Below are 24,466 nucleotides of genomic sequence, written 5' to 3' on the forward strand. Positions count from 1 at the left end.
AGAATAAAGGATTTGGACAGTGCCAATAAAAATAAGAGAAGGAAAGAAAGAGTAAAATACAGTTCCATGTTTTTCAGTATGAAACCATCCAGTAAGGAAAGGGTTTGATTCTGAATGCTATGGAAAGAAAATTAGATCCAGAATGCTGATACCTAAGTAACCCACACATCTCATAAAGTTTGATGGACAGTTCCACAAGGATTTTTCAATAGCCATAAACAATTCCTCTTTTATAACAGAGGTCTCAGAGTATGACTCCTCTTGACATTACAAGTGTAGAGAAATTGCTGGAGTTCTTCCCTGCCTGATGCCCAAGAATTCGATAAGCCATTGCTGTTTTTAACAGACTGTCATTTATTGCTTGTGGGTCCCAGGAGAGCTTAATGGCAGAAATTACTCTTAAACACCTTGTCCTGTTTAGAGCACTAGGTCAGCCTTAGCCGTTCCCTCACAGATCCCTTTCTTTTTCCTGTGAACTTTCAGGGATAAACCTCAGAGTGACTTAGCATCTAGAGAACAAAGTTCTGGCTCAGGAGTAGTGATAACCCTACCTACCGCATGGTGAGGTTAATTATTAGATTTGAAGGTTAAGTCCTATCCTCTAATCTTTCTCGTTTTAAAATGAGATTGAGTTACCCAGTCGGTGCAGGTTATTCCAAACACAAGATGAAATAGGAAGCTCCTGAAGCCCTCAAGGAGATATGTTTTCTGAAGGACCCCAGGCTTTCCAGGCCACAGGTCTTCTAGAGGCCTGGAGGCCACTGGCGAGCCCTTTTGTGGTACCCAGGCCTGCTGCCTTGATCCGTGCAGTTGAGGATCCTGGTAAAAAGCAGAGGCCCTGGGGTCAAATTCTCCACCTCTTTCTACAAATGACCTTAGGCCAAAAAACTCAATCGCTCCATTTCAGTATTCTCATTTATAAAATGAGACTATTAATCACAATAACTTCATGGGGAGTTTCAGTAATTAAAGAGAAGATAAAACATTTAGAAAAGACCTGGCAGCAAGCACTAAGTTGTTTTTTATTATTTCTCATATTTCTTATGGCAGAGAATGGATTCAAGTAGACACGAAGATGGCACTTTGAATATTAAATAAAAATGTGTCATTGAATGTACTTTGAGAAATGAATTACTCTACATTTACAGACAGTCCCAAGTTTTGATGGGTTCCAATTACGATTGTTCAACTTTACAATGGTGTAAAAACCACACACATTCATTAGAAACAGTACTTGAAATTTTGAATTCTGATCTTTTGCCAGACCAGTGATAGGCACTTTGATCCTCTCAATGACAGGCAGCAACAGTGAGCCTCAGCTTCCAGCCAGCCGCAGGGTCACCAGGGTAAAAACCAGTACTCTACAACATACTCCAGCTACACCAGCAGTCGGTAGATTCAGTGTCTTAAATATATTTTCAACTTAGGATATTTTCAATTTGGGATATTCTCAACTTCTGACAGGTTTAACAGGACATAACCCCATGATAAACCAAGAAGCATCTGCCATTGTTCAAGAATATATTAGTTTAGAATCCTAAAAACTTGGAGAAGATAAGCTTTGGCCCTTTTTCATCCTGTTTTGTAGGCATTTCCATTCCGAAGTATTCCTGAAATAACATTTCTCAAATTTCTTCTTAGGTTATCTGGGTTTTATTCTGGCTTCACCCTTGAATGTGATAAGTCACCTAATCTCTCTTGCCTCAAACTTCCTCTTAAAAAATGGGTTAGCAACTTGAGAGTCCAGTGACCCTGCTTTTGAAACACCTCAAGGATCTGGTGCCGTGCTGCAGGGATGAGGCTGCCCTGGTCTTGTGGTCCTCAGTGCAAGAATGAATGCTAGCCTGTGAGTCCATGGTACATCCCAAAGCTGCCACCAAAGAGAAGAAATGTCTCAAGTTGTGTTTTGACACTAAGATTCATGCGAATTTTTGAAGTTTTATTATATGTCAGAGCTGTATCTTTTTATGTAAACATGTTTTAAAATATTTTCCAGATAAATTATATTTCTCCTCTCTCTAGTCCCCACCCTCCTATACCAGTTCTCCCAACTTGCAAGTGAAATCGACACTCCTTAATTAATTCACTTATCCCCCGGATGGTGAAGAATCTCTGTTGCAGAAACTAATGGAAAGTTCTATGCAAAAATCATCATTTCCCCAATCATGCTGCAAGGAGAGGTCTAGTATATTGAACTATTTCCTGAACTGTCAACGCTTTTCAATTCTCATTCTTCTCCCATCTTGTCTATTCACCATCAAAGATCCAATATAGAAAGCACAGAGCATAAGAATTGGAAGTGGAAGGTGCAATAGGAGAGAAGCCTGTATTTTGTGGAGATGAGAATTCCCTGCAGAGCTATTACACAACTCATACATTATTCAGGGTAAATTACACTGGAAAAGTTGTGCTGAGATGTCTCTCCCATTTCAAAGGCATAATTCTACAATAGAACTTGTAAATTTTCTAAATAGAGCTTCAGGACTTTCATAAAAATCAATTATCATTTTTAAGAACTCATCTCTAATTTTTGTGTAATAAAGCAACAAACTAAACACTAAAATTATTATCTTGGTCTTCAAATTCAAAAGAGAAATTTGTTCCTGGATTATAAAACAAAGGTACTTAAATGATGATCTGGTGGTTTAATAAATTCAGAATATTGTGATTTATAATAAGCTTTTTAGAAAAATCAAATACCACAGCGTAACAGTCAGAATGCCATAAAATATTAAGTAAATTCCAAACACTTTTTCTTTCCTTAAATATATTTCAAAATAAGTTGATATATAGACTTACATATATCTCCTTTGGGTAGACTATAGGGGAAAAAAAAAAGAACGGCTTTATGCAAGACAATTAGCGGTCTTTCCCTTCCATCTTAGAACCATAAAAGTGAAAATGTACTTCAAAATGTCATGGATAATATTTATATTAATAATACAAGGAATTGTCTAACCTATCATGCAGTTGAAGTAAGAGCGAGGAGTATATATTTGGAGCTTAAATTATGCTTTTTCTGCTCAGTGATTTATCACTTTTAACTGATGGTTATAAAATTACAACTATCATCAGTATAAACCACTGGTCTCCCAAGATTCCTCTATTAAAGTTCGTATCATAAAATTGATAGATATGTCGACAGCAAGTTTTCAGTGATAATTTTTTTTCTTTTTATCATAGTAGGTTTTGGAGATCTTTATACTTTCAGAGAACTAAGAGCTCTAAAGGGAAGCAAAATATCACATGGGCTCTCACAAACTAATATCTTTTCCTTTGGAAAATCAGTTAAAATTATAGTTGTGAGAATATTACAGACCTCAATTGACCTACAGGTCTAGAGAGCAAATTTTATTTTTTTTCTTGGAAATGTGACTGATTATTTTAAATTGGTTTCCTTAAGCTCCATCAAAATACATACTAAGGCTAAATTTTTCCTAAAAGATAGCCTTGGTGCAAACATGAACCCATGGTCTTTGTGAGCAGAACCTGTGTGAACTAGAGGGACCTCTGAAGGACCCTGCCCTGCCAGCACTAGCTGAATCCACTTCAGGCACCCATAGGAAAAGGCAATATGGATTTTGTTGTAGTCTTAGTTATCTCCAATAAGCTATTGAATTTGGGAAAGGGAGATAATTACATATTTTTCTTATTATAAAACCAAGATGTGCTTAATTATTCAAAAGTAATTTGGAGAATTAGTGTCAAAAGAAAAAAAGAGTAAGACAGGGTTACTTAACCCTAGCATGTGACTTCTACCAATAAAATAATCATAAATAATGCCATTCTCCACAGATACTCCCTGGCAAAGGCTGGTGTATGAAAGTCATTAAAGATCTTCTATGTAAATAAAATGGATAGTATTCTGTAGATGTGTACATGTATAGTTTATTTTACAATAAGATGGAATCTTGCCAGGCATGGTGGTGCACACTTATAATCCAAGTGGCTCAAGGAGGCTGAGACAGGAGAATTACAGGTTCAAAACCAGCTTCAGCAATTTAGCAAAGATAGAATCTTAGTATATACTATGTATTTTTTGTTCTACATGTCCCTATGGAAACCCAAATTATCACTAGAAGACAGATAGAATAGAATCAGAAAATGAAGTAATTAAATTGCCTAATGGTTTAAAGCCATGACAACAACATGCTCCATTTACTTCATTGGAATTTACCAGCTAATATGAGGTGAAAGCTCAGAACGCTCCTATCCACTGTTTAGAGCATCCTTTAGCAGACAGCCAGGAAATTGCGTATAAATGTTTATGCTCTGACCATTTCCTCCTCACCTTTAAGGTTTGGCACACACCCCGTTTCCTTGGTTGGTGCAACTTTTCTTAAGAAAAGTTAGTAATTAAAAGTTCTTATGGTCTCTTATGAACTGTACTTATTTGGGTTAAAATTTGATTATATCATCATTCAGTTATAAAGATTGCGATATTAGTTTTTTTAAACATTTTTTAGTTGTAGTTGAACACAATACCTTTTTATTTATTTATTTTTATGTGGTGCTGAAGATTAAACCCAGGGCCCTGCACGTGCTAGGCAAGAGCTCTACGGTTGAGCTACAACCCCAGCTCGCAATGTTAGTTTTGAGATACAGATACATCATTATTTCAGACATCACAGCCTCACCCCTGACATAATTCTGTTTTCAGCTACTTGTTGACTTATCTTCAGAGCAGGTTACTTTTACAGCAGGTTGATCTCATCCATGACATCTTCACTTTTTTATTTCATATTTTAAGTTTAATCTTATCATCCTAAGGGTATAGCATGTGTGTGTTTGTGTGTGTGTGTGTGCACATGCACATATTAAGCACCAAGAGATCTGTGTAGATGCTAAGGACCTCTCTACTCAGAGGAAAAGTTAAATAAGAAGAACATGCAGTAACTTTGTCTTTGTAAGGGCTTAGACTTCCCTACAATATCATAGAATGTTTTATCATGGAAATAATATCTGTAGTGTTTGGGGTCATAATTATCTGTGTGAGTGTCCAGACCTGCTTCTTATTAAAATAAATGCCTGCCATGTGCCAGGAACTTTGACAGCAGTAGTGAAGTAGTAGTGAATAGACTAACATTAGTCACTCTCATGGTTTCCAGGCTAGTAAGGAAGACAGCTTTTAAACATGGAGATCCAGATATGAAGAGCATTCCAAAAGAGTAGGCATCAGTACCATGGACATGTGTAACAAGATCTAATCTCCCCTCCAAGACAGGAGAAGAAATTTCTTTCTGAGAGTAAATCCAGCAGGCAAAGATGGGTGAGGAGAGAAGGAGATGTTGAATGTCTCTGGAATCTCAAAGTGGATGGTCATTAAAGTTCCTGTTATTTGGGGAAATCAATGATCCTAACATAATGACGAATCAATTTTTACGACATTGGAGGACTCTGGAAGTGAGAGTGCATTGTTACAACGTGCTAAGGATGCAAACTGTGACTCTCAGAGCACAATGATGCTGACCTGCCTTCCAGGCACCAGGCACCTTATGTGTATCTTCCCTCTCTTTCCTCACCCATCTCAACAGGCATTAGATGCTTTCCCTCCCTCACTCTGGTTACTCTCCACTGAGCCCATTGATCAATGATACTGTGACATAAAATGCTTCCCAAGATGTAATGCAAGTGATTCTGGTATAAAAAGAGATGATTTTATATAGGATAAGGAATATTTTTAATAGTTATGCATTTATTTTTTACAAATCCCATTTCTTAAAATAAATCCTATTAATACTAACAAATCAACTTAAGAAATAAGTAAGTAAAAGTGGAACAAAATTTCAGTGACATCATTATGCTGCCAGAGGTGCTCTACCTAGTTATTTAACCTTCTGCAGTTAGTATTTTTCTTCTGTAAATTGAAAATAATACCAGCCTTATTGGTAAGGGTGAAATGAAAACGTCCTTAAGGACTCAGTCATAACTGAGTGTCTGGTACATTTGGTTTTAAAAAATTGTGCTTTTCTTTTTCTTCCCTTTCTTACGACTGCCTGCATATTGATCTTTCTGCTGTCGATTTCTTTCTGGCCTTTACTATTAAAGATGAAATATAAGATATTGCACATCGATTATTTCAAATTAACAGCCCAAGATAACCTTTTTATTGTGCATTTACTTAAGGTTAAGATGGTTGGTTGGATAGACAGATAAACAAACAGATAGATACAGTCATAAATACCCACATCTGCCAGTAAAAATGGAGTGTTAGAGACTAAAAATACTTTTTTTGTGAAAAACACTCATCAGGAAGGCAAGCAAAGAGTTCTAATATTATCAGAAAGTTTATTTAATAGACTATGTGCTTATCTTGTTTTTTCTAGGTGAAAGGGGGCAAGAAACAGAGTGAGCTTTGAAACTAGGAGAGTTATATTGAAATCCACCATTCACTAGCTATGTGATCCTAGACAACACTAGACAATAATATTGATTCATATATTTGTAATTTGTTTTTATTTAATGAATATTTCTTAATATTTCATTAAATAAATGAAAATAAGCATTGGCACTATAAACATTAGAGATAATACACACACAAAAAAAAAGACAAAATCCTTATACTCACAGAGCTTATTTTCTAGTGGAGAAAAACAAACAACAAAAAATAAATCTGTATATTTAAAAATGACAAAAAAATCAAAAGTAATCTTCTATAATCTTATCACTATTTTTTCTTCTTGATAAGTAAAAAGTAAATACAATAAAAAAACAAAACAGTAAAATCTCCTCCTCCCTTTACTTCTCCAATTTTATCTCTAGAAGACAATCATTAAGAATTCAAGTGTATGAGCCAGCTGCAGTGCCGCTCACCTGTAATCCCAGCAGCTCGGGAGGCTCGGGCTGGAGGATTGCAAATTCAAAGCCAGCCTCAGCAACTTAGCAAGGCCCTGAGCAACTCAGCAAAATGCTGTCTTTAAATAAAATATAAAAAAGGACTGGGGTGTGACTCAGTGGTTAAGACTCAGTGTTAAGCACCCTGGGTTCAATCCTTGATACCAAAAAAATAATAATAATAATAAAGAAAAGAAAAGAAAAAAAGAAGAATCTGAATATGGGGCCACACAACTATAATCCATGCAACTCCAGAGGCTGAGGCAGGAGGAATGCAAGTTCTAGGCCAGTCTCAGCAATTTAGCAAGGCTCTAAGCAACTTAGCCAAAACCTGTCTCAAAATTAAAAATAAAAAAGGGTTGGGATGTGGTTAGTGATGAAGTATCCCTGGGTTCAATCCCCAGTCCCCCCACCAAAAAAATTATATGTACTTACATATGTATTAAAAATAAAGAGCCAAAATGAGATGTAGACTCAGTCTGTCTGCTAAAGGGGTTAGCACTATATATGTTTATCAGGAAAAAGAGAATCTAGACATTTCTCTCCTTTTTCCTTGGGGCATCAGGGTCTGACTTAGCTCCCATGGCCTCCTAAAGTATTTTCTCCCTTGTTCTCCATCCTCCCCCAGCCTGCCTTCATCCTGCTATCTTTGCCACTTACATGCCTGGGATAACCGTAAGTGGGAGCCCATATAGGACAAAGAAAATCATTTTATGAAGAGTACTGATCAATTTTCCTACCCCCAACTTTTATCAGTGATGCTAAAATATCCCCAATTCCAATGCAAGGATGAAGGGAGGCAAAGGGAAAGAAGAGAAACCTTCTCTCTGCCTATCTTCATGCATGCACTTAATGTCTTGTTTCTTTGCATCATGCTGTAACTCCTTTATCCAGCAGTGAGAATCCTCAAGGTATGACTGACCACATGACATTTACCTCCCACCAGTCTCTTAAAAAAAAGAAAGAAAAGGAAAAAAAAAAGAAAGAAAAACAAAACCCTTTGGTTCCAGCCACTATCCAGACAAGCTCTTTCAATTTTCCACTTCTGTGTCTCCATCCTGATATCAGTCTGTATAGAATACCTTGCTATTCAACACCTTTGCCCATAGATAGTACCTGCTCAGGAGCAGTTCAATCACCTCTCCCTCTGAGATAACATGTTAGACTCAGTTCAGAAGCAGATCCTGAGATGATATTTGAGTGTGAGTAGTTTACTTTAAGGAGATCCTAGCAAACCATTAATGGATACAGTAGGCAACTGGAGCTCAATCCCAGAGGGGAGGTTGGGAAGTTATCCTCTCAGCAGGCAAGGGAGATGAAAAGCTTTTCTTCATCACCCCTCTGTCATTACTATCATTAAACCCCCTGAAGTTCTGGCTTGACCTATGTGTGGTCTGAGAAATGCCTCCAGTAGAACACCATGGGTGCTGGCAGTATGTACAGAAACCATGGGTGCCAAGAGACATATAGCATTTTGACAAGTTAGACATGATTATCCCTATTATGTTTCATGACCCTTGGTTTGCATCATTCCCCAACAGTTACCATATCCTGCCTCTTGTTAGAAGTATTTGTGTGCAATTAGAAAAAAAAAATTCAATTAATAATTTGCTTACCCTGGGCTTTCCCAGAAAGTAGAACCTGTGGGCAAATGCTTCTGCATGGCTACTTTATCAAGAAATTTAATCCCAGGAAAGCAGGGGTGATGGACATAGGTAGCAAGGCAGGGAAGACAGAAGCACCAAGATAAGGTGCACTTTGGTGCTGGCTGCCAGTAAATACAACTGACTGCTTCACCTCACAGGACCACCCTCAAGGAGGCCAAATAGACAGTGTCTCAGGACATTCCACCAGGAGATGAAAGGTTCATCAAAGGTTCATTTGACAGGGACTTCTGCATATCTGTGGTGCACAGGTGGGTACCAAGAGAATCCCACCAGCATCCAACCCACCTCAGCAGGAATGGAGGAGCCAGGACAGTTGGGAGACATGTGAGTCACCATAGGAGAGGGGCTCTCAATTGATACATGAGGTCAGTCTGAATCTCAGCTGTGGCTGTCAGTGACAAAAGTGTCTGGAGATCAGTGAGAGCAAGAGTAGCCAAAATACACTTATTAAATGTGCTTGATTCACCAGCTGAAATAATTCATTAGGGATGGGTGATTTCATCCTCACGTGTACCCACATTCCATGCCCAGGAAAATTATCCTGTAATAGTGTGAAGCATCCCCATCATAACTTACAAACTAAAGTCAACTTTCTTTTGTGAAAATCTGGAACATCAAACTAAGAACAAAGGGAAGTGAATGAACAGAATTGTTCTTTCCAAAATGTGTGATTGCAGTGCAAATAGGCCTCTGAGGAGCTGGAGGTATACTGGAATAATAAAACAGCAAGAAGGAAAACAAACTGAGTGAAATAAAATTTGAACAAATTGTTAGGAAGCCTTGTTATTATCAGTGAGGTAAAAGGAGGGTTCCTCTGATTCATTGAAAGATCCTTCAAAGACATTCTATAAAGAATTTTTATATCAGTGCTTGACATGTGCATGGATGGAAATGTCACAGTGGAGCCTTTTAAATTGTACAATTAACATGTTAATAGAATAATTTTAACTGTTTTAATATTTTACTCATCAACTCCTATGAAGCACTAATGACAAGTGTACAAAAATTTTTATATATATTATAAAGTCTGCATTTATTTACACATTCATGAAATCTGAATTAAAGCAGCAGAAGCGATTATCTCAGGAAAACAGGATGCTCAAAATCTTTACAGGTGTTATTCTGGAAAGCAAACAACATATAAAAGAGAAACAAGCTTATCTGTTGGAAGAAAATGGGTACCAGGAAGAATCCAGACTAGTAATAGATGTTGTTTGAAGAACAAGAGAAAATGTACTTGACTTCCAAATTTTTTATAGTCATCAGCTAATTCTTTTTAAAAATTTGGGTACTGTGAAAAATATGTTATAAGTAGGAATTGATGAAAAGGCCTATGACTTTTTTTCTATTAAGTACAGTATTATTTCAAAGAAAATTATTTTATTTAAAGAATATATATTTGAGCACATTAATATTCCTTGAGAAACATCCCCTTTAAATCCTGCACTCCAAGAAGAAATTTGATTTTTGAGATATTCTGAGTATGCAGAAAATGATTTAAAGTTTATAATTAATGTACAGCATGAACATTTTGCTAAAATGCATTAAAGGTTTATAGAAGAGTAAGCATAATAATATATAACAAAGGCAGTTTAAACTTCTAAACAACAAACACATTTCAGTTTCAGAAAGAACTGCTATGTAAATGACTGTAGAAACCACAGTAGTCTATGTAATCATGCATGTAAGGCACAGTCTTCAAGATCAAGTGCTTGGTTGTAGTCAGCCATAGCTTGCTCAATCAGACCTATTTTACCACGAACTTTTGCTCTGAGGTGATATGCTAGAGCATCATTAGGCTTCAAAGACAGAGCTGCAAAAGAAAATACATTCAAGATATGTTTGTGCACTCAAACTAGCTCCATATTTAAAACTAAAATTTTATGAGAAACTTTGATATAATTCATTTGATAACATTTTTCTTTAAATGTGAAATTCAGTTAAATTAAAAATATTCAATCTTTGGGCTGGGGTTGTAGTTCAGTGGTAGAGAGCTTGCCTTGCATGCATGAGGCCCTGGGTTTGATCCTCGGCACCATATAAAATAAATAAATAAATAAATAAATAAAATAAAGATATTGTGTCCATCTACAACTAAAAAAAATTAGAATTTTTTAATCTTCATAAGAAAGCAAATTTAGGGGACCACAGTACAATGATTTTCTACAAAAGGTTGGCATTGTTTATGTATGGGTTTTCTAATAACTCTCTATATGTGACTTTAACAAAACTTTAAGTTATTACCAAAAGGAATCTATACTGATTACATTAAAAATGATATCTAAACATATTGATTCTTATGTACATTCATCTAGACAAATAGACCTGATTATTTATTTTAGTCTAAAAGCAAACACATTAACAGCTATAATCTTACAAAAAAAAATATACCTTTACTCAGTTCTTCCTCAGCTAGCTCATACTTCTCCAAACAGCAGTATAAATGTGCTCTGTTGAAATATACTGCAGCCCAAAATGGACAACGTTCAACTGCACAAGCAAAATCTTCTTCTGCTTCTTCATATTTATTTAATATTGTATTTGTGATAGCTCGATTCATGAGAGCATGATCATCTTCTGGATCAAACGTTAAAGCCTTTGAGAAGTAGTCATTGGCCTATAAAATGTAAAAACAAGTATAATGAATGTACTTTAATTGGTAGCTATCCAAAAATGTGAATCACATTTTTTTTAATTTAAAATTAAGACAAGTCATCTACCAAGTAGGCAGTAGAAGTATTTCATCCCAGATATATTGGTGCGTTGACTATAGAGAACATAAAAATAAATAATGAAACCAAAAGGTGGTTTTCTGTGTCTATGACAAAATACCTAAGGTAATCAACTCAAAGGGGGGAAGGATTTATTTTGGTTCACAGTTTCTGAGGTTTCAGTCCCTGCTGGCCCTGTTGCTCTGGACCTGTGATGGCATGTGGCATTACAACATCATGGTGGGAGCCTATGGCTGAGGAGGCTGCTCACCTCATGGCAGCTGGGAAAGAGAAAGAGGAAGGGATAGGGGTTCCAGTATTTCCTTTAAAGGCACACCCCCAATGACCTAACTTCCTTCCATTAGGCCCCACCTCCTAAAGATTCCACCATATCCCAGTAGTGCCACAGGATGGTGACAAAGCCTTTAGCCTTTGAGACATAGGAGACATTTAAGATCCAAACCATAACACCATATATTGGGAATCTCTAAATAATGTCAATGATAAAATATTTCTCCTTACTGGGAGAAATGCCCCCACTACCTGGCACTCAAATCTCATATCCATGTACAAAACAACAGCAGCTACAAATGGTAAAAAGTAAATTGAAAAAGACCAAACAAGAAGATAAAATAAATACAAATTAAGCCAGTAACATTTTATATATAAAAGCATAGTAAGAGCTGAACAGACAAATGAATTTTCAAAGAAGGTTTAAACTTTTGATTTAAAATTTCAGTTATACTATGAAAAATTATAAAGAAGAGAAGAAAAAAAAATCTTGTTGAGAAAATAAAAAACTCTAAATTATTCACAATTCATCATTGACTCAGAAGGTCAATAAAAATTAAGAAGGCTGCAGTTTGCTCAAGAAACAGCAAAACTTCCTGTGTGAGTCTCATGGATACAAATTCCTCAATCTTCAACTTCCAGCTATTGGAAGTTAACTTTGTCTGGAAAGAATGAGCTTGCAAGACCAAAGATTGCAACAGTTCCCAATCACAGAATGTCTGTTGACTTGCTGACTACTTTAAAGACTTACTGCTTACAAATCATACCCTGCCAACAGCCCCCTAGCAATCCATCAAGAATAGCTTAATGTATGAACAGACCTTCAGCTCCCATTAAATTTGTTCAAAACAACTTGCGTAACTATCAGCTCCAATCAAAATTGTTCAAACAAATCACTTCACCTCATCCAATTTCTCCCTAACTTTCCCTTTAGAAATCCAGTTCTTCCTGTGGATGGAACTTGTTTCTTACTAAACTGTGTCTTCCAACTTACAGATCTATTATGCAAATCCCCCCCCCAAAAAAAAACTGTCATTACTTTTATTTTAACCTCATTATGACTTTTTGGTTCATAAAGGGACCCTCAAAACGTGGTCTGGGGTCCAAGAACTAGTTGCTACAAGCCTGCAAAGAGGTAAGAACCAAAACTGAAACACTAAGTAGCTTCCATAGCATTTTGACATGGCTATGAATCTGAGCATATGATCATATTCCTAGTAATTCTTTATATTTTGTTTTAATAATGTATTGATATATAATAAATGGGATTTTTTTAACCACACATAGCTTGAGATGCTGCCTAGATACCCTGCTACTCAAATTAGGAATTTCTTCTAACTCATTGATGGATGAAAATTGGGTTCCTACTTTAAAATTCACCCTCAAGAGAAAATCACTTTCCATAACTTAGTTTATTCTCTCCAATTACTTCTCATTCTATTTTTCCCAACCCACCACAACCAGCCTTCTATTGGCCTCCTCCTATTTCCTATGTTGTAGTCCTCCTGAGGCTGTAGATGTCCTCAAATCCAAAGGACACTTTCCAGTTACTTTCTCCCAAGGCCATTTCTGTGACATAAACAGTCTTCATAGCTCCTTCCTTCTTAAAATCCTCTCTGTCCTTTGGATGGGCTCTCCCTGGTCCACCTCTCTGATCATTTTTTCCCATCTCCCTCACTGAACTATTTCCCTCTATTTCCCAGGACCAATCCTCAATTCACTTCCAACTTGGGTGCTATAAATACCGGTCACATGGTAGTGGCAGCTTAGACCAGGGAGCCAGATTGTTGGGTTCAAATTCTGCCTCCACCTTGGGTGAGTTACTAAAGCTCTATTTGCATTAATTTCTTTATCTATAAAACAAAGACTACAAAATTTTTTTAAAAAACTCACTGACAACATTGATGTTGAAAGGATGAAATGAGTTAATATGTAATGTACTGAGAACAATATCCATAATGTAGTGAAGATGCAATCAATTATTACTGATATATCAGTTTTCTTCTGATGTCTATAAATGAAGAGATAATAGTCTTCAAGAAATTCTCCATGAAAGTTGTTTCCTCTGACTTTTGAAAGACAATTGGATCACAATTGTAGTTACTTTCTCACTTTCTCCCTAGGCATTTCTATGCTCTGGATGGCAGCTATTGTATGCTACAGTTAAATGCAATTTAAGGATCTGTTTTGATGGGGACAGAATTGATATCCATCTGTGAAGACTTTAAAGAGAATTCATTCCTGAAGAGAAGGCTCTGGCTGCATTTGACAGTCATCAGAAATGAGATAGGGGATGACTTCAAGTTTTACTTTCTTCATAAAGTAACTTCGGCTTCATTTTAATTCACCAATAAATGATCAATAAAGGCTGCACAATAATACATCACAAGATCATAACTTCAATCATATAGAAGTAAATGCCTATATTGTCTAAAAGGAAAGAACTCAGTAAAACACCACAGTGTACTTAACTTCAAAAAATGCAAACTTTTTATTATAGCTTCCAAAACATATTACTTAGAAGATCGAAAACATATAAATTTAATGAGGTTACTAGAAGTATAGGAGTATAAAACAATTAAAGGCTAATGCAATTATAGGCCTTGATTTTTTTAACAAATGTTCTGACATCCTCATATGTATATAATTAATTAATTAGAAAGCAGATCTGATTATTTTTTAATTCACCTGTAGTTCATAATTCATGTAAGTAGCCTATTTGAATAGGGCTTTAAAACATTAAGACTCTAGTTAAAGAAAAGAGAAGCTAGCTCACATACATGTTTTGACCATCTGGAAATTATGTGATTTTTTAAAAATATATTTATTTTAGTTGTAGATGGGCATAATACTTTTATTTTTATTTAGTGCTGAGGATTAAACCCAGTGTCTCACACATGCTAGGCAAGCAGTCTACCACTGAGCTACAACCCCAGCCCCTATATGATCTTTTTAAATATATTTTTATTTGTAGATGGACACAATATCTTTATTTTATTTATTTATTTTTATGTGGTGCTGAGGGTTGAACCCAGTGCCTTATGTGTGCAAGGTAAATGCTCTACCACTGAACCACAACCCCACCACCACCGCTATGTGATCTTTTGAGGGACACTTTCTTTTGAGCCTAAACTTTCCAATATAGTCAGAAACAAGGGTGAGCAGTTGGGAGGGAAAGGGCATAGAAGCCCTCTTCTCCACAAAGAGGCCAGAGCATGGGGGCAAAGCTGAATAGCTATTCTCAAAGCCTGCTTGATCCTAGATGTGTGTGCACTCTTAAACCCACATATCCAATGCATCAAGACAGAGGATGGAAAATATTTTAGATGAAATATTGCCCAGTTAATGTGTCTGCAATGTGGGAGAAATCGAGTTATACTTTTTAAAAATTTTTAAAGTTCAAGCTACACTTTGGATCTAAACAAATAATTTTGTATGGGATGGTCCATAGAGTTATCAAAGAAATAAATGTGAAAGGTAATGATCATCCTTTCATGCAAATGGAAGCATATACAGAAACCCAGAAATGACCCTGGGCATTTTATTTGTCTTAATCTCTTTACTAACTTTACAATGCTAAAGAACATTTTTAGAACTCTGAGGGAGGGTGATGAGATTAGCAAAATTTAAGGCAATTGACCTTGGCATTTCTGCCTGGGAAACACTAGTCTCCCAGCCTGACTGAAATCTGAGTGAGGACAACCTCATCCACACCTTACAGAATTCTACTTTCCATAACTCTGCCTCAGCATCTAGCTTCCCCACTGAGGGCAACTGGCCAATCACAGGGGTAACAGCTGTCAAGGCCATGACCTCTAACTTGAGAAAAAGTAAGAGCAATGGCAGTAGAAATGAAACAAAAGGGACATTTTTAGGAGGAAAGAAAAGAAATTAAGAAGTTAAATGGAAAAGATTAGATGGCTGGCTAGATAAAGGAAATGAGATGAGAAAGAGCCAGTGATAGTTGACTTTGTTGTACTCAGATGACATCTTGAGTTGAGAGAGGATTTATTTAAAGAAAGATGGACTGGAGATAGGGGGCACAGAAATCAAATCATTTGGGGCCCTAATGCACTTATAAAATATCCACTTTTAGCAACAGGAGATAAATATGAGAAAAAAGGTGGAGGCGTAAATCATGGGGAAAAAAATGGACTGTCTGAGTATGGTTCCTACCCCTAAAGATTTTAGAATATTATGATGGTGAGGATATTAGAGATAGATCTGCAAAAACAAGTGTAGAGAGAAGTGAGGCAGGAGCAAGCCCTGGTGTACCACCAACTCAGAAGAGAAGCAGAGAGGAGGGGCCAGAAAAGCAGACTGGGAAGGGAAGCAGCCAGCCAAAATGGTAGGGAGAAAGACAGGATAGAATGGTGTCACCCCGAGACAAAAGAGCTTTAAGAAGGGAAAACTGTCCTGGGTCAAATGCTGCTGAGAAGTCAGGTAAGAGGAGGATGGTGGAGGTCCCTGACAGTGGAGGTAAGAACACTGTCAGAGGAGCAGTGGGGACAGAGGCTCAGGTGGAGAGGATTGCCAAGAGCCTGTGAGGTGAATTAGAATCCGACAGACAGATGGCTTACCAAAGACTTCAACTAAGAAGGGTCATGAAGGAATGGGGGAGCTTGCCTGAGCAGGCTGTGAGGGGCCTGTGTTCATTTCCTTTTTTTTTTTTTTTTTAAGATGAGGGTTATTGATTTATGCTCTTATGTTAATGAGGAGGAGGAGGTTACAAGGTAATGTTTTTGTTGTTGTTCCAAGTACAGGAATTAAATAAGTAAAGAAATGAGGGTATTAAAGTTATTTTTATATTTTATATTCTATAAGCCCTCTTGTTTTTAGAAAAACTCTGAAAATTAAAAAAAAAACATGGAAAGTAGATTATATATTATAGATTAAGACACCTTTAAAATACACATAAAGACATATAGAGACTATTAAAACTCTTCTATGTAAATAACTGTCCAGTTAATTTATTCTTGAGTCAAAGAGGAAATAAAAGTTGCAGATGCAAATTTTTAGGAAAACATTAATTAATAAAAGCATTATAGGATATATTTAACCACTTCTGAGCTATAAACTTAAAATAGTTAAGAAAGTAAACTTTATGTGGTGTGTACTTTACTCAAGTTAAAAATAATTATAGACCAAAATATGTGAGATACTGCCAAAACAATACTCAGGGGAAAAAAAAAGACATAATTTAAATAAATTTTCACAATATAAATAAAGGGTGACAATAAGTTTACTTACTCTTTTGTTCTGTTTGTCTTCAGTTTGTTAGATAAAAGAGTAATTATAGATAAAAAATAAACAATCAGAAAGGCAAGAGTTTGAATCATGTAAATGCATTATAATTCAAATAAATAAGTTTTAAGAAAACATCATCTAATATCCTAATCCCTTCATTTTAAGCATTAGGAAATGAGGCCAAAAGAGATTAAGGGGTCACACAAAACCAGAACTACAATCCAAGCCTCCTTCCTCCCAATCATATGCTCACTGATAAAATGTAAGGTATAAGCTGAGTTAGCAGCTCCATCAAGAGGGTCTTGAAGGACATCCAAGTGGAGGTGGAAATAGAGGAGAACAGAAGGTTCCAGGCTGAAAGCTGGTGACAGTGAACATAACAAAGGAAGTCTGACACTCAGGAAAAAAAAAAAAAAAAAGTTTCTGGACAAGCATCGAATATTTGATGAAACTAAGGAGAATAAATCCATATAGGTGTGAACATATAATGGATAATTATAAACATTGTTATGAAAGAGAACACTATGTTTTTAAAGAAAAGCTAATTATTTATTAATTTGAGATGTAAAGATTGCAATGTCAAACTATATATAGCAAAGAAAGTATTTATTGTCCAAAAGAAAATGTTCAGGAAAACTCACATTACCTGAGAAAACTGCCTGTGGTGAAAGTAGATATTTCCGGCATTAAAGTAAGCCAGTGAGTACTTGGGGTCTAAAGCAATTGCTGCTTGGTAGTCTTTTACTGCATTCTGTTTTTGGCCCATAAACTCATGAATCACACCACGATTTGTTATGAACTCTGCTGTGGTATTGATCTGCAACATGAGAGTGAGAGTCTTTAGCATCTGGGAATAGTATTTATTTCTTATTTCATGTCGCAGAAATGAACATTATGAAATCTACTTGTGGGAAACAAGTAATTTTATAGTGTAGGTAAAACCCCATTAGAGCAAATATTTTGAGAAAGGACTTGGTATGAAATTGGTTCGGTGTCAACACTTTGTTGATTTGGTTGCAATAAAGCAAATAATCTTAGTGCTTTACTAAGTTTCTTGCCAAGGAATAGCTGCAGAAGGAAAACTTATCTGTTTACCTATGTTGAACTAGGGAGAAATTAAATTGAATAGTTAACCCACTTATTTGTCCTCTGCAGTAGTACTTATCTTTAAATTCTTTCCTTTTTCTCATCTCAAACCTTAGGACATCCACCCAAATCTACAGAAACCAAATTCAAAAGCTAGAAGAAAAGAAGAATTTCTGTCACTACATTCAAAATAGGAGATTTTTATTTGAAATTTCTCTACAGGAAAAATCTGGGGATTTACCTTAATCTTTCTTTAGTTCTTTAGTTCCTTCAGACCTAGAACATTGTTTTATGTTTTACATTCATTTTGTATTACAAGATAATGTTCATATCCTATGAAACTTACAAGCTGCACTTACTAAGAAGAATCAATGTTTGTCAGGAATTAGTTTATTTTTTCATTTTAAATGCATTTAGATTACAAAATCTCAAGTCATAATAACTCTCAACCCTGGGAACTACTCAAGAAAAAAAAAATATTTCCTCCAAAAATAATATTTTTTCCACAAGTCACTTTAAAAAGGTAACAGAGAAGTTCTTTCTTGGACCGTTTCATTAATGGTGTTAATTTATGCTAATAATAACATAATCTAAATGATTTACAGTAGAAGGGGTAGAGAGAGAAAAGGGGAGGGGAGGGGAGGGGAGGGGAGGGGGGATAGTAGAGAATAGGATAGACAGCAGAATACATCAGACACTAGAAAGGCAATATGTCAATCAATGGAAGGGTAACTGATGGGGTACAGCAATCTGTATACGGGGTAAAGTTGGGAGTTCATAACCCACTTGAATCAAACTGTGAAATATGATGTATTAAGAACTATGTAATGTTTTGAACGACCAATAATAAAAAAAAAATTTAAAAAAAAATAACATAATCTAAGTAGATTTTTACCTTTATGGCAGCATTAATATCCTGCATGGCAGCAAAATTATTACCCATCTGAAGACAAACCACAGCTCTTCCTTCATAGGCCAGGTAGCTCTTTGGATCAATTTCTATAGAAATAGTAAAATGGTTCCAAGCTTTCTGGAATTTTCCTTGGGCCTAAAATAATTTTTTGATTTCATGAAATAAGAAATAGTCTATAACATGACAAATGCTTATGATTCTACCTCACCCAAAATCTACGACATGTGGTACTACTAAAGGGCATATGGTACCAAATCTAAGATATGTTAAACAAGAAGGTAGACTATTTACGATGAAATTTTAATTAATTAAAATAAGTTCAATTACAGAGTCACCTCTTATACCAATTTGAGGCAACATTAAACCATGGTCACCATGTGAAACACCAATGAGTCTAACAATTGCTGAACAGTTTACACTGAGTTCCAAACACATAGGCAGGGATTATGTTTATTTGCTTGGCACTGAATTCCAGTTATATAACATATGCATGATATATAAAGTAAAACCAATATGCGTTGCATAAACAGATAAAACATATTTTGATAAATTGAACAGCATCTGGAATTTTAGGACCATTATACATATTCCAAGAAAAATGTTCATAAATCTACTAAGCTTGTGTGGTGTATACCAAACTTAGCACCAAGTGGAAAAAACAGGAAAATGGTCAGGAGAGGCACCTTAAATAGGATGTCAAAGTATGTCCTAGAGAAGACCAGTTTCCAAACACCTCATTAAGCGAGTTGATGAATTTGGCATAGTCCAGCTCTGTCATTTTTTTCACGGGCTCAAAAAGCTAACCTGTCTGAATCTCAGAGACTAACACCAAGCTGAGCCCAGCAATTATCACAGAAAGCTAAGAAAGAAATGCCCCTACTAAAGGAAATAGACCTTGCTTTTTTTTTTTTGAGAGAGAGAGAGAGAATTTTTTAAATATTTATTTATTTATTTTTAGTTTTCGGTAGACACAATATGATTTTATTTTTTTTTATGTGGTGCTGAGGATCGAACCCAGCTCCCCATGCATGCCAGGCAAGTGCGCTACCACTTGAGCCACATCCCCAGCCCAACCTTGCTTCTTGATAGGCAAATCTTTTCTCTCTGCATAAACCATTTGGAAATCCATATTGTCATCAAAAGTTCATTTACTAAACAAGGAAGTGGGCAAATTGAGAATAGATTATTGGAATATTAAACTGCAGACTCTCCTAATAGAACTTATCTGTCATCCGTTCCTCACAGCAACTGCTGGGCTCCCTTCTACATCCCCCCTGGTAGGCAAACACTAAAGGAATATGTAAGTATCTGTTGAACAAATCGTTATTCTTTCCCCTGGACAGTGCTCATGTGGCCCTAAAACTCTCTCTAATCAGTCTTTCATTTCTTGACTCAATCCTTTATGCAGATGCGCTTTTCAATCCTTTTGCAGTGAGGTCTTCAGAAAATGCAAATCTTCAATGTCACTTCTCTAATTAGTGCTGGTCACGTTTTTAACTGGACATCGAGATCTTCACCACCAGCCCTTATTTAATTTTCTAGCCTCATCTCAAACCACTCTCCCTTTGCCCATAACATCTTACCCCTTGAACCCTCCATCTCTTTCTTTCAAAGCTTTCCAACGGGCTGCTCCCTCAGTCTGGAACACTACACCCTAGCCCAACCCCTAATTCTGAATAGTTACTAATCTTTCACATCTCAGCACACAAATGCTAATTCTTCAGAAAGCCTCCACACTCAAACAAACCTAGGTTTCCCTGGACTAAAGACCGTTGCTTGTCTTTGTAGCACTTATCATGATTATAATCAAATCATTATTCATACAATTGATTATTAGTGCCTGTCTCTCCAATAGGAAGTAAACTCTCTCAGAAGAAACCAGCATATCTTTCTCGCTGCTGTATCCCTAGGCTAATGCAGTTCCTACCTGTATCAGGTATGCAGTAAACACCTGCTAAATGCAGTGAACCATGATGCTGACACATGCCGCTGGATGTCTTCAGCTCTAGCTGCTTTGCAGTCACCTCATCCCTTCACAAATTCTAATGTGATCTAGTAATGGTTAATTTCATGTTTAACTCTCAGAAGGCAATCTTAATTCCCTATTATTAATAAGTTCTGGAGAATACCTCACTATAGCCAACAATCCCAAACACCTCCAATGTTATCAGCCTTAGATCAGTCAAAATTGTGTGTTTATGAATGAAAAGGCAGCAAACTTTAGGGGCATTTTATTAACAGAGATATCTACAGATTATAATAATTTGAACACAGTCTTTTTCCATTACTTAAAATCTTTTGAATATTAAAGGAGATAAAAAGAAGACGTACAATTGCTCAGTTCCTTCTCACGGAAAATATAGCACATTTTTTACTCTATTCCAAAAATGTCCTGCATCTCTTATTATTGAAAATCACTAGTGAGTTGTGAAATTTCAGTGCACAGGACAGGCCAGAGTGTCATAGAAACTATGTGGAGACCTGCATGGCTCCCCACAGTGTAGCACCCTTCCTCCCTGCTGGAGGGACAAGTGCCTGTCCAGATCTTCCCAGCAAGGCCTAGTCCACTGCCATTTGGAAGATGACTGACTCCAGAAGTCCCTGTAAATCATCTGACCTCTTGCACAGCTGGAATCCTCTTCAAAACCTTCATACATTGTTTATCTCCTTTACTTATTTATTTTTTTCACTAATTCAATAGGTCAAAACCTATGGAACCAAGATATAAACTAGAGATGAAATTCATATGTGAAATTCATCTGGTAAGTTTTAAAGCCATTTGTAAGAGTAGGGAGGGGTTCAAACATTAAAGAAACTCAAGTTCCAAGGATCCTCTTCTGACCAGCATTTCAGGTTCCAAGGCTCTTCCAGGCAGGTCCCCTGTACCCTAAACAAACCCCTGCACCCTACCGCTGTTCTGCTTATTAAAGTAAGGGAAAGGTCAAAGTTCATAACCAAAGAAATCACCTTTATCCCCATCACAAGTAAATGGGCCAAATATATTCTTTATCCTGTCCAAACAATTTGTCAATGGTTAAGTTGTTATTATATAATATTACCTGCAAATTATAGCATAGACTAATTCTGGCTTTTATACATGATGGATTAAAATGCAATGCTTTCAGAAAATCCTTCTGTGCTTGCTTGGTAGCTTCATCATGTCCATATTCCATGTAGGAATTCCCCCGACCAACAAGAGCATCCAGAAAATTTGGGTTAAGTTTAAGAGCCCAGGTGAAGAAACTGACAGCATCTTCATACTCTTTGATTCTGAAAAAAAAGAAAAAAGGAAGGAAGGAAGGAAGGAAAGAAGGAAGGAAGGAAGAAAATATTGGTGCCTTCTGGTGAATTGATGCTTTCTAATAACAGAATCAATATTTTCCTGTACATGACTTTTACATTAGACCTTATAAAAGAAAATCTTTCATTTTTTATTATCCATTGTAAGAAGGAGGTACATAAGTTTATATGATCTAAGGAACTGTGACAGGTTCTCAAAAGATTTTGGTAAAAGAAGAAAGGGAAGTAAAAGCCATTTTTACATCAGAAATGTGAGGGGATGATAATCTTGAATTCTTTTTTCAAGTGATAAAAGTCTGAATGGCATTCTTCAATCTTGTTTTAATAGCTATCAATTTCCAATAGGGAAAAAGCCTGTGCTCTTATTGACAATGTACTCCATGTAAATTATAGTCATGTACTACCTAACAAAGTTTCAGTTAACTATAGACCATATATGCAATGGTGGTCCCTTAAGACTTTATCACCTAGTGACATCGTGACCCTCTCACTTGATGTAAATACACTCTATGGTGTTCACACAACCATGAAACTATCTAACAATGTGTCTCATAGAACTTATCCTATCAGTAAGTGATGCATGACTTATATTAAGAATAAATTTATTTAAATGTATTTAATATACATATGAAAGGGACCAGGTTTTCATCACTGTGAGTTCTTGATTCAGATTTATAAAGAACTATTTGACTTCAGAAACAAGGAGAGGAAAGGAGAGGAAGAAGTGCATTTTACTTATTAACTTGTGAATTTATGTGGCTCAGTGATAATTCTCTCTGGCCTCCCTAGTTAGTCTCTTGTGGTGGGGTAAGGGCTTTGAAGGAATCAAATATTTGTTCAGGGACACATAAAGTCACTTTTCCATTTCGCCTGCATATCTAATAATTATATTTAGTCTCAATATGGAAAGAGTCCGGGTTTAAAAAAAAAATGAGGACACTATTTACTTACCAGACACTGTGCTAAATGCCTTCCATATTCTATTCTACTTGGTTCTGTAAACTACTTATGACTGCATTTCACACATGAAAAGAAAATCATGGCCCAGAAAAGTTTCACATAGGAAATGGCATAATAAGTAACAAACCAACTTTGCATGGAGTAAATACCTGAGACTCAAACTGAAGTAAGGCTTACTTCAAAATTTGTGCTTCTCCACACAGCCACCTCCACTGCACATTCTTAAAGTGTACTATAGTGGGTGCAGGAGAGCCAGTGAGCTTGAATCTCAACTACGCTGTTGTATTCAAAATATAATAAAATGGGTCACTATTTTATCCATTTTTCTTTATAAAATATTGTATTCTCTAGAACAGTTACCCTGGGATTCTTGTATTTTATAAAGGAAACTTGGGATAAATGATGCTATGTCTTGTGGCATCTTGAAATCTACTTGAGTGGTGACGGGTGAGGTCTCTGTGGTACGTGTTCTTCATAGGCTTTTATTGGGTCCTCGTTACAACCTTGGAAAATTAGTACTCATTTGCATGTTCTGGTTTAGATCTGGACTCCAAGCCTGAACACACACATTAATACATGGAACCCAGGGCAACTGTTCTAGAAGCTATTGTATCCTATATATTACTCAAGAGTGTCTTAAAACAGTGTTCCCCAAACTTCAGTACTTTTGTGCTGAAAGCTACCCAACTTTGTTTCCCACCTGCGCTACCATCTACTGAATATTTCCTTTAAGTCAACTTTTTCACTTAACTGAATGTATTTTAAAGTACAATCTAATTTCAATACCATAAATAGGAAAATCAGTATGTGATGCCACAAACAGATGGTACTCCTAGAAATAAATAAAATTAGAAATGGATGCTGTGGTTTACAGCACACCAAACCTAGGGACTGTGGCATCTCTTATAAAGATAGAACATTGTTAAAGACTGACTCTTTGCCTATTTATTGACTGGGTTATTTGGTATTTTGGTGTTAAGTTTTTTTAAAGTTCTTTGTATATCCTGGAGATTAATGCTCTGAGGTGCAAGTGGCAAAGATTTTCTCCCATTCTCTAGGCTCTTTTTTTACACTCTTGATTGTTTCTTTTGATGTGAGGAAGCTTCTTAACTTGATAGTGTCTCATATATTGATTCTTGATCTTACTTTTTGAGCCAATCAATAAATAGGCAAAGGAACTGAACAGGCACTTCATAGAAGAAATATAAATGGTCAACAAATATATGAAAAAATGTTCAACATGTCTAGCAACTATAGAAATACACATGAAAAGTACACTGAGATTTCATCTCAATCCAATCAGAATGGCAATTATCAAGAATACAAGTAATAACAACTGATGGTGAGGATATGGAGAAAGTGTACACTCATACATTGTAGGTGGGACTACAAATTGGTGCAACCACTTTAGAAAGGAGTTTGGAGATTCCTCAACAAAACTAGGAATAGAATCACTA

The 24,466-nt window shown here is 36.2% G+C and overlaps 1 protein-coding gene across 1 annotated transcript in view; it reads right to left on the reverse strand.

The window, feature by feature from the left end:
• Nucleotides 1–9,554: 9,554 nt before the first annotated feature.
• Nucleotides 9,555–24,466, reverse strand: part of Ttc6 (tetratricopeptide repeat domain 6) — a 183,705-nt gene continuing 168,793 nt past the window's right edge. The window contains exons 27-31 of the mRNA XM_078050195.1: nucleotides 21,809–22,019; nucleotides 18,732–18,884; nucleotides 17,397–17,567; nucleotides 10,893–11,118; nucleotides 9,555–10,314 (exon numbers count right to left, since the gene is read on the reverse strand). Coding sequence (XP_077906321.1) covers nucleotides 10,178–10,314; nucleotides 10,893–11,118; nucleotides 17,397–17,567; nucleotides 18,732–18,884; nucleotides 21,809–22,019 — 898 coding nt within the window. The 3' untranslated portion in view covers nucleotides 9,555–10,177. The remainder of the gene's footprint in view (nucleotides 10,315–10,892; nucleotides 11,119–17,396; nucleotides 17,568–18,731; nucleotides 18,885–21,808; nucleotides 22,020–24,466) is intronic.

This window comes from Ictidomys tridecemlineatus, chromosome 5 (assembly GCF_052094955.1).
Source record: "Ictidomys tridecemlineatus isolate mIctTri1 chromosome 5, mIctTri1.hap1, whole genome shotgun sequence".
Lineage (NCBI taxonomy): Eukaryota > Metazoa > Chordata > Mammalia > Rodentia > Sciuridae > Ictidomys > Ictidomys tridecemlineatus.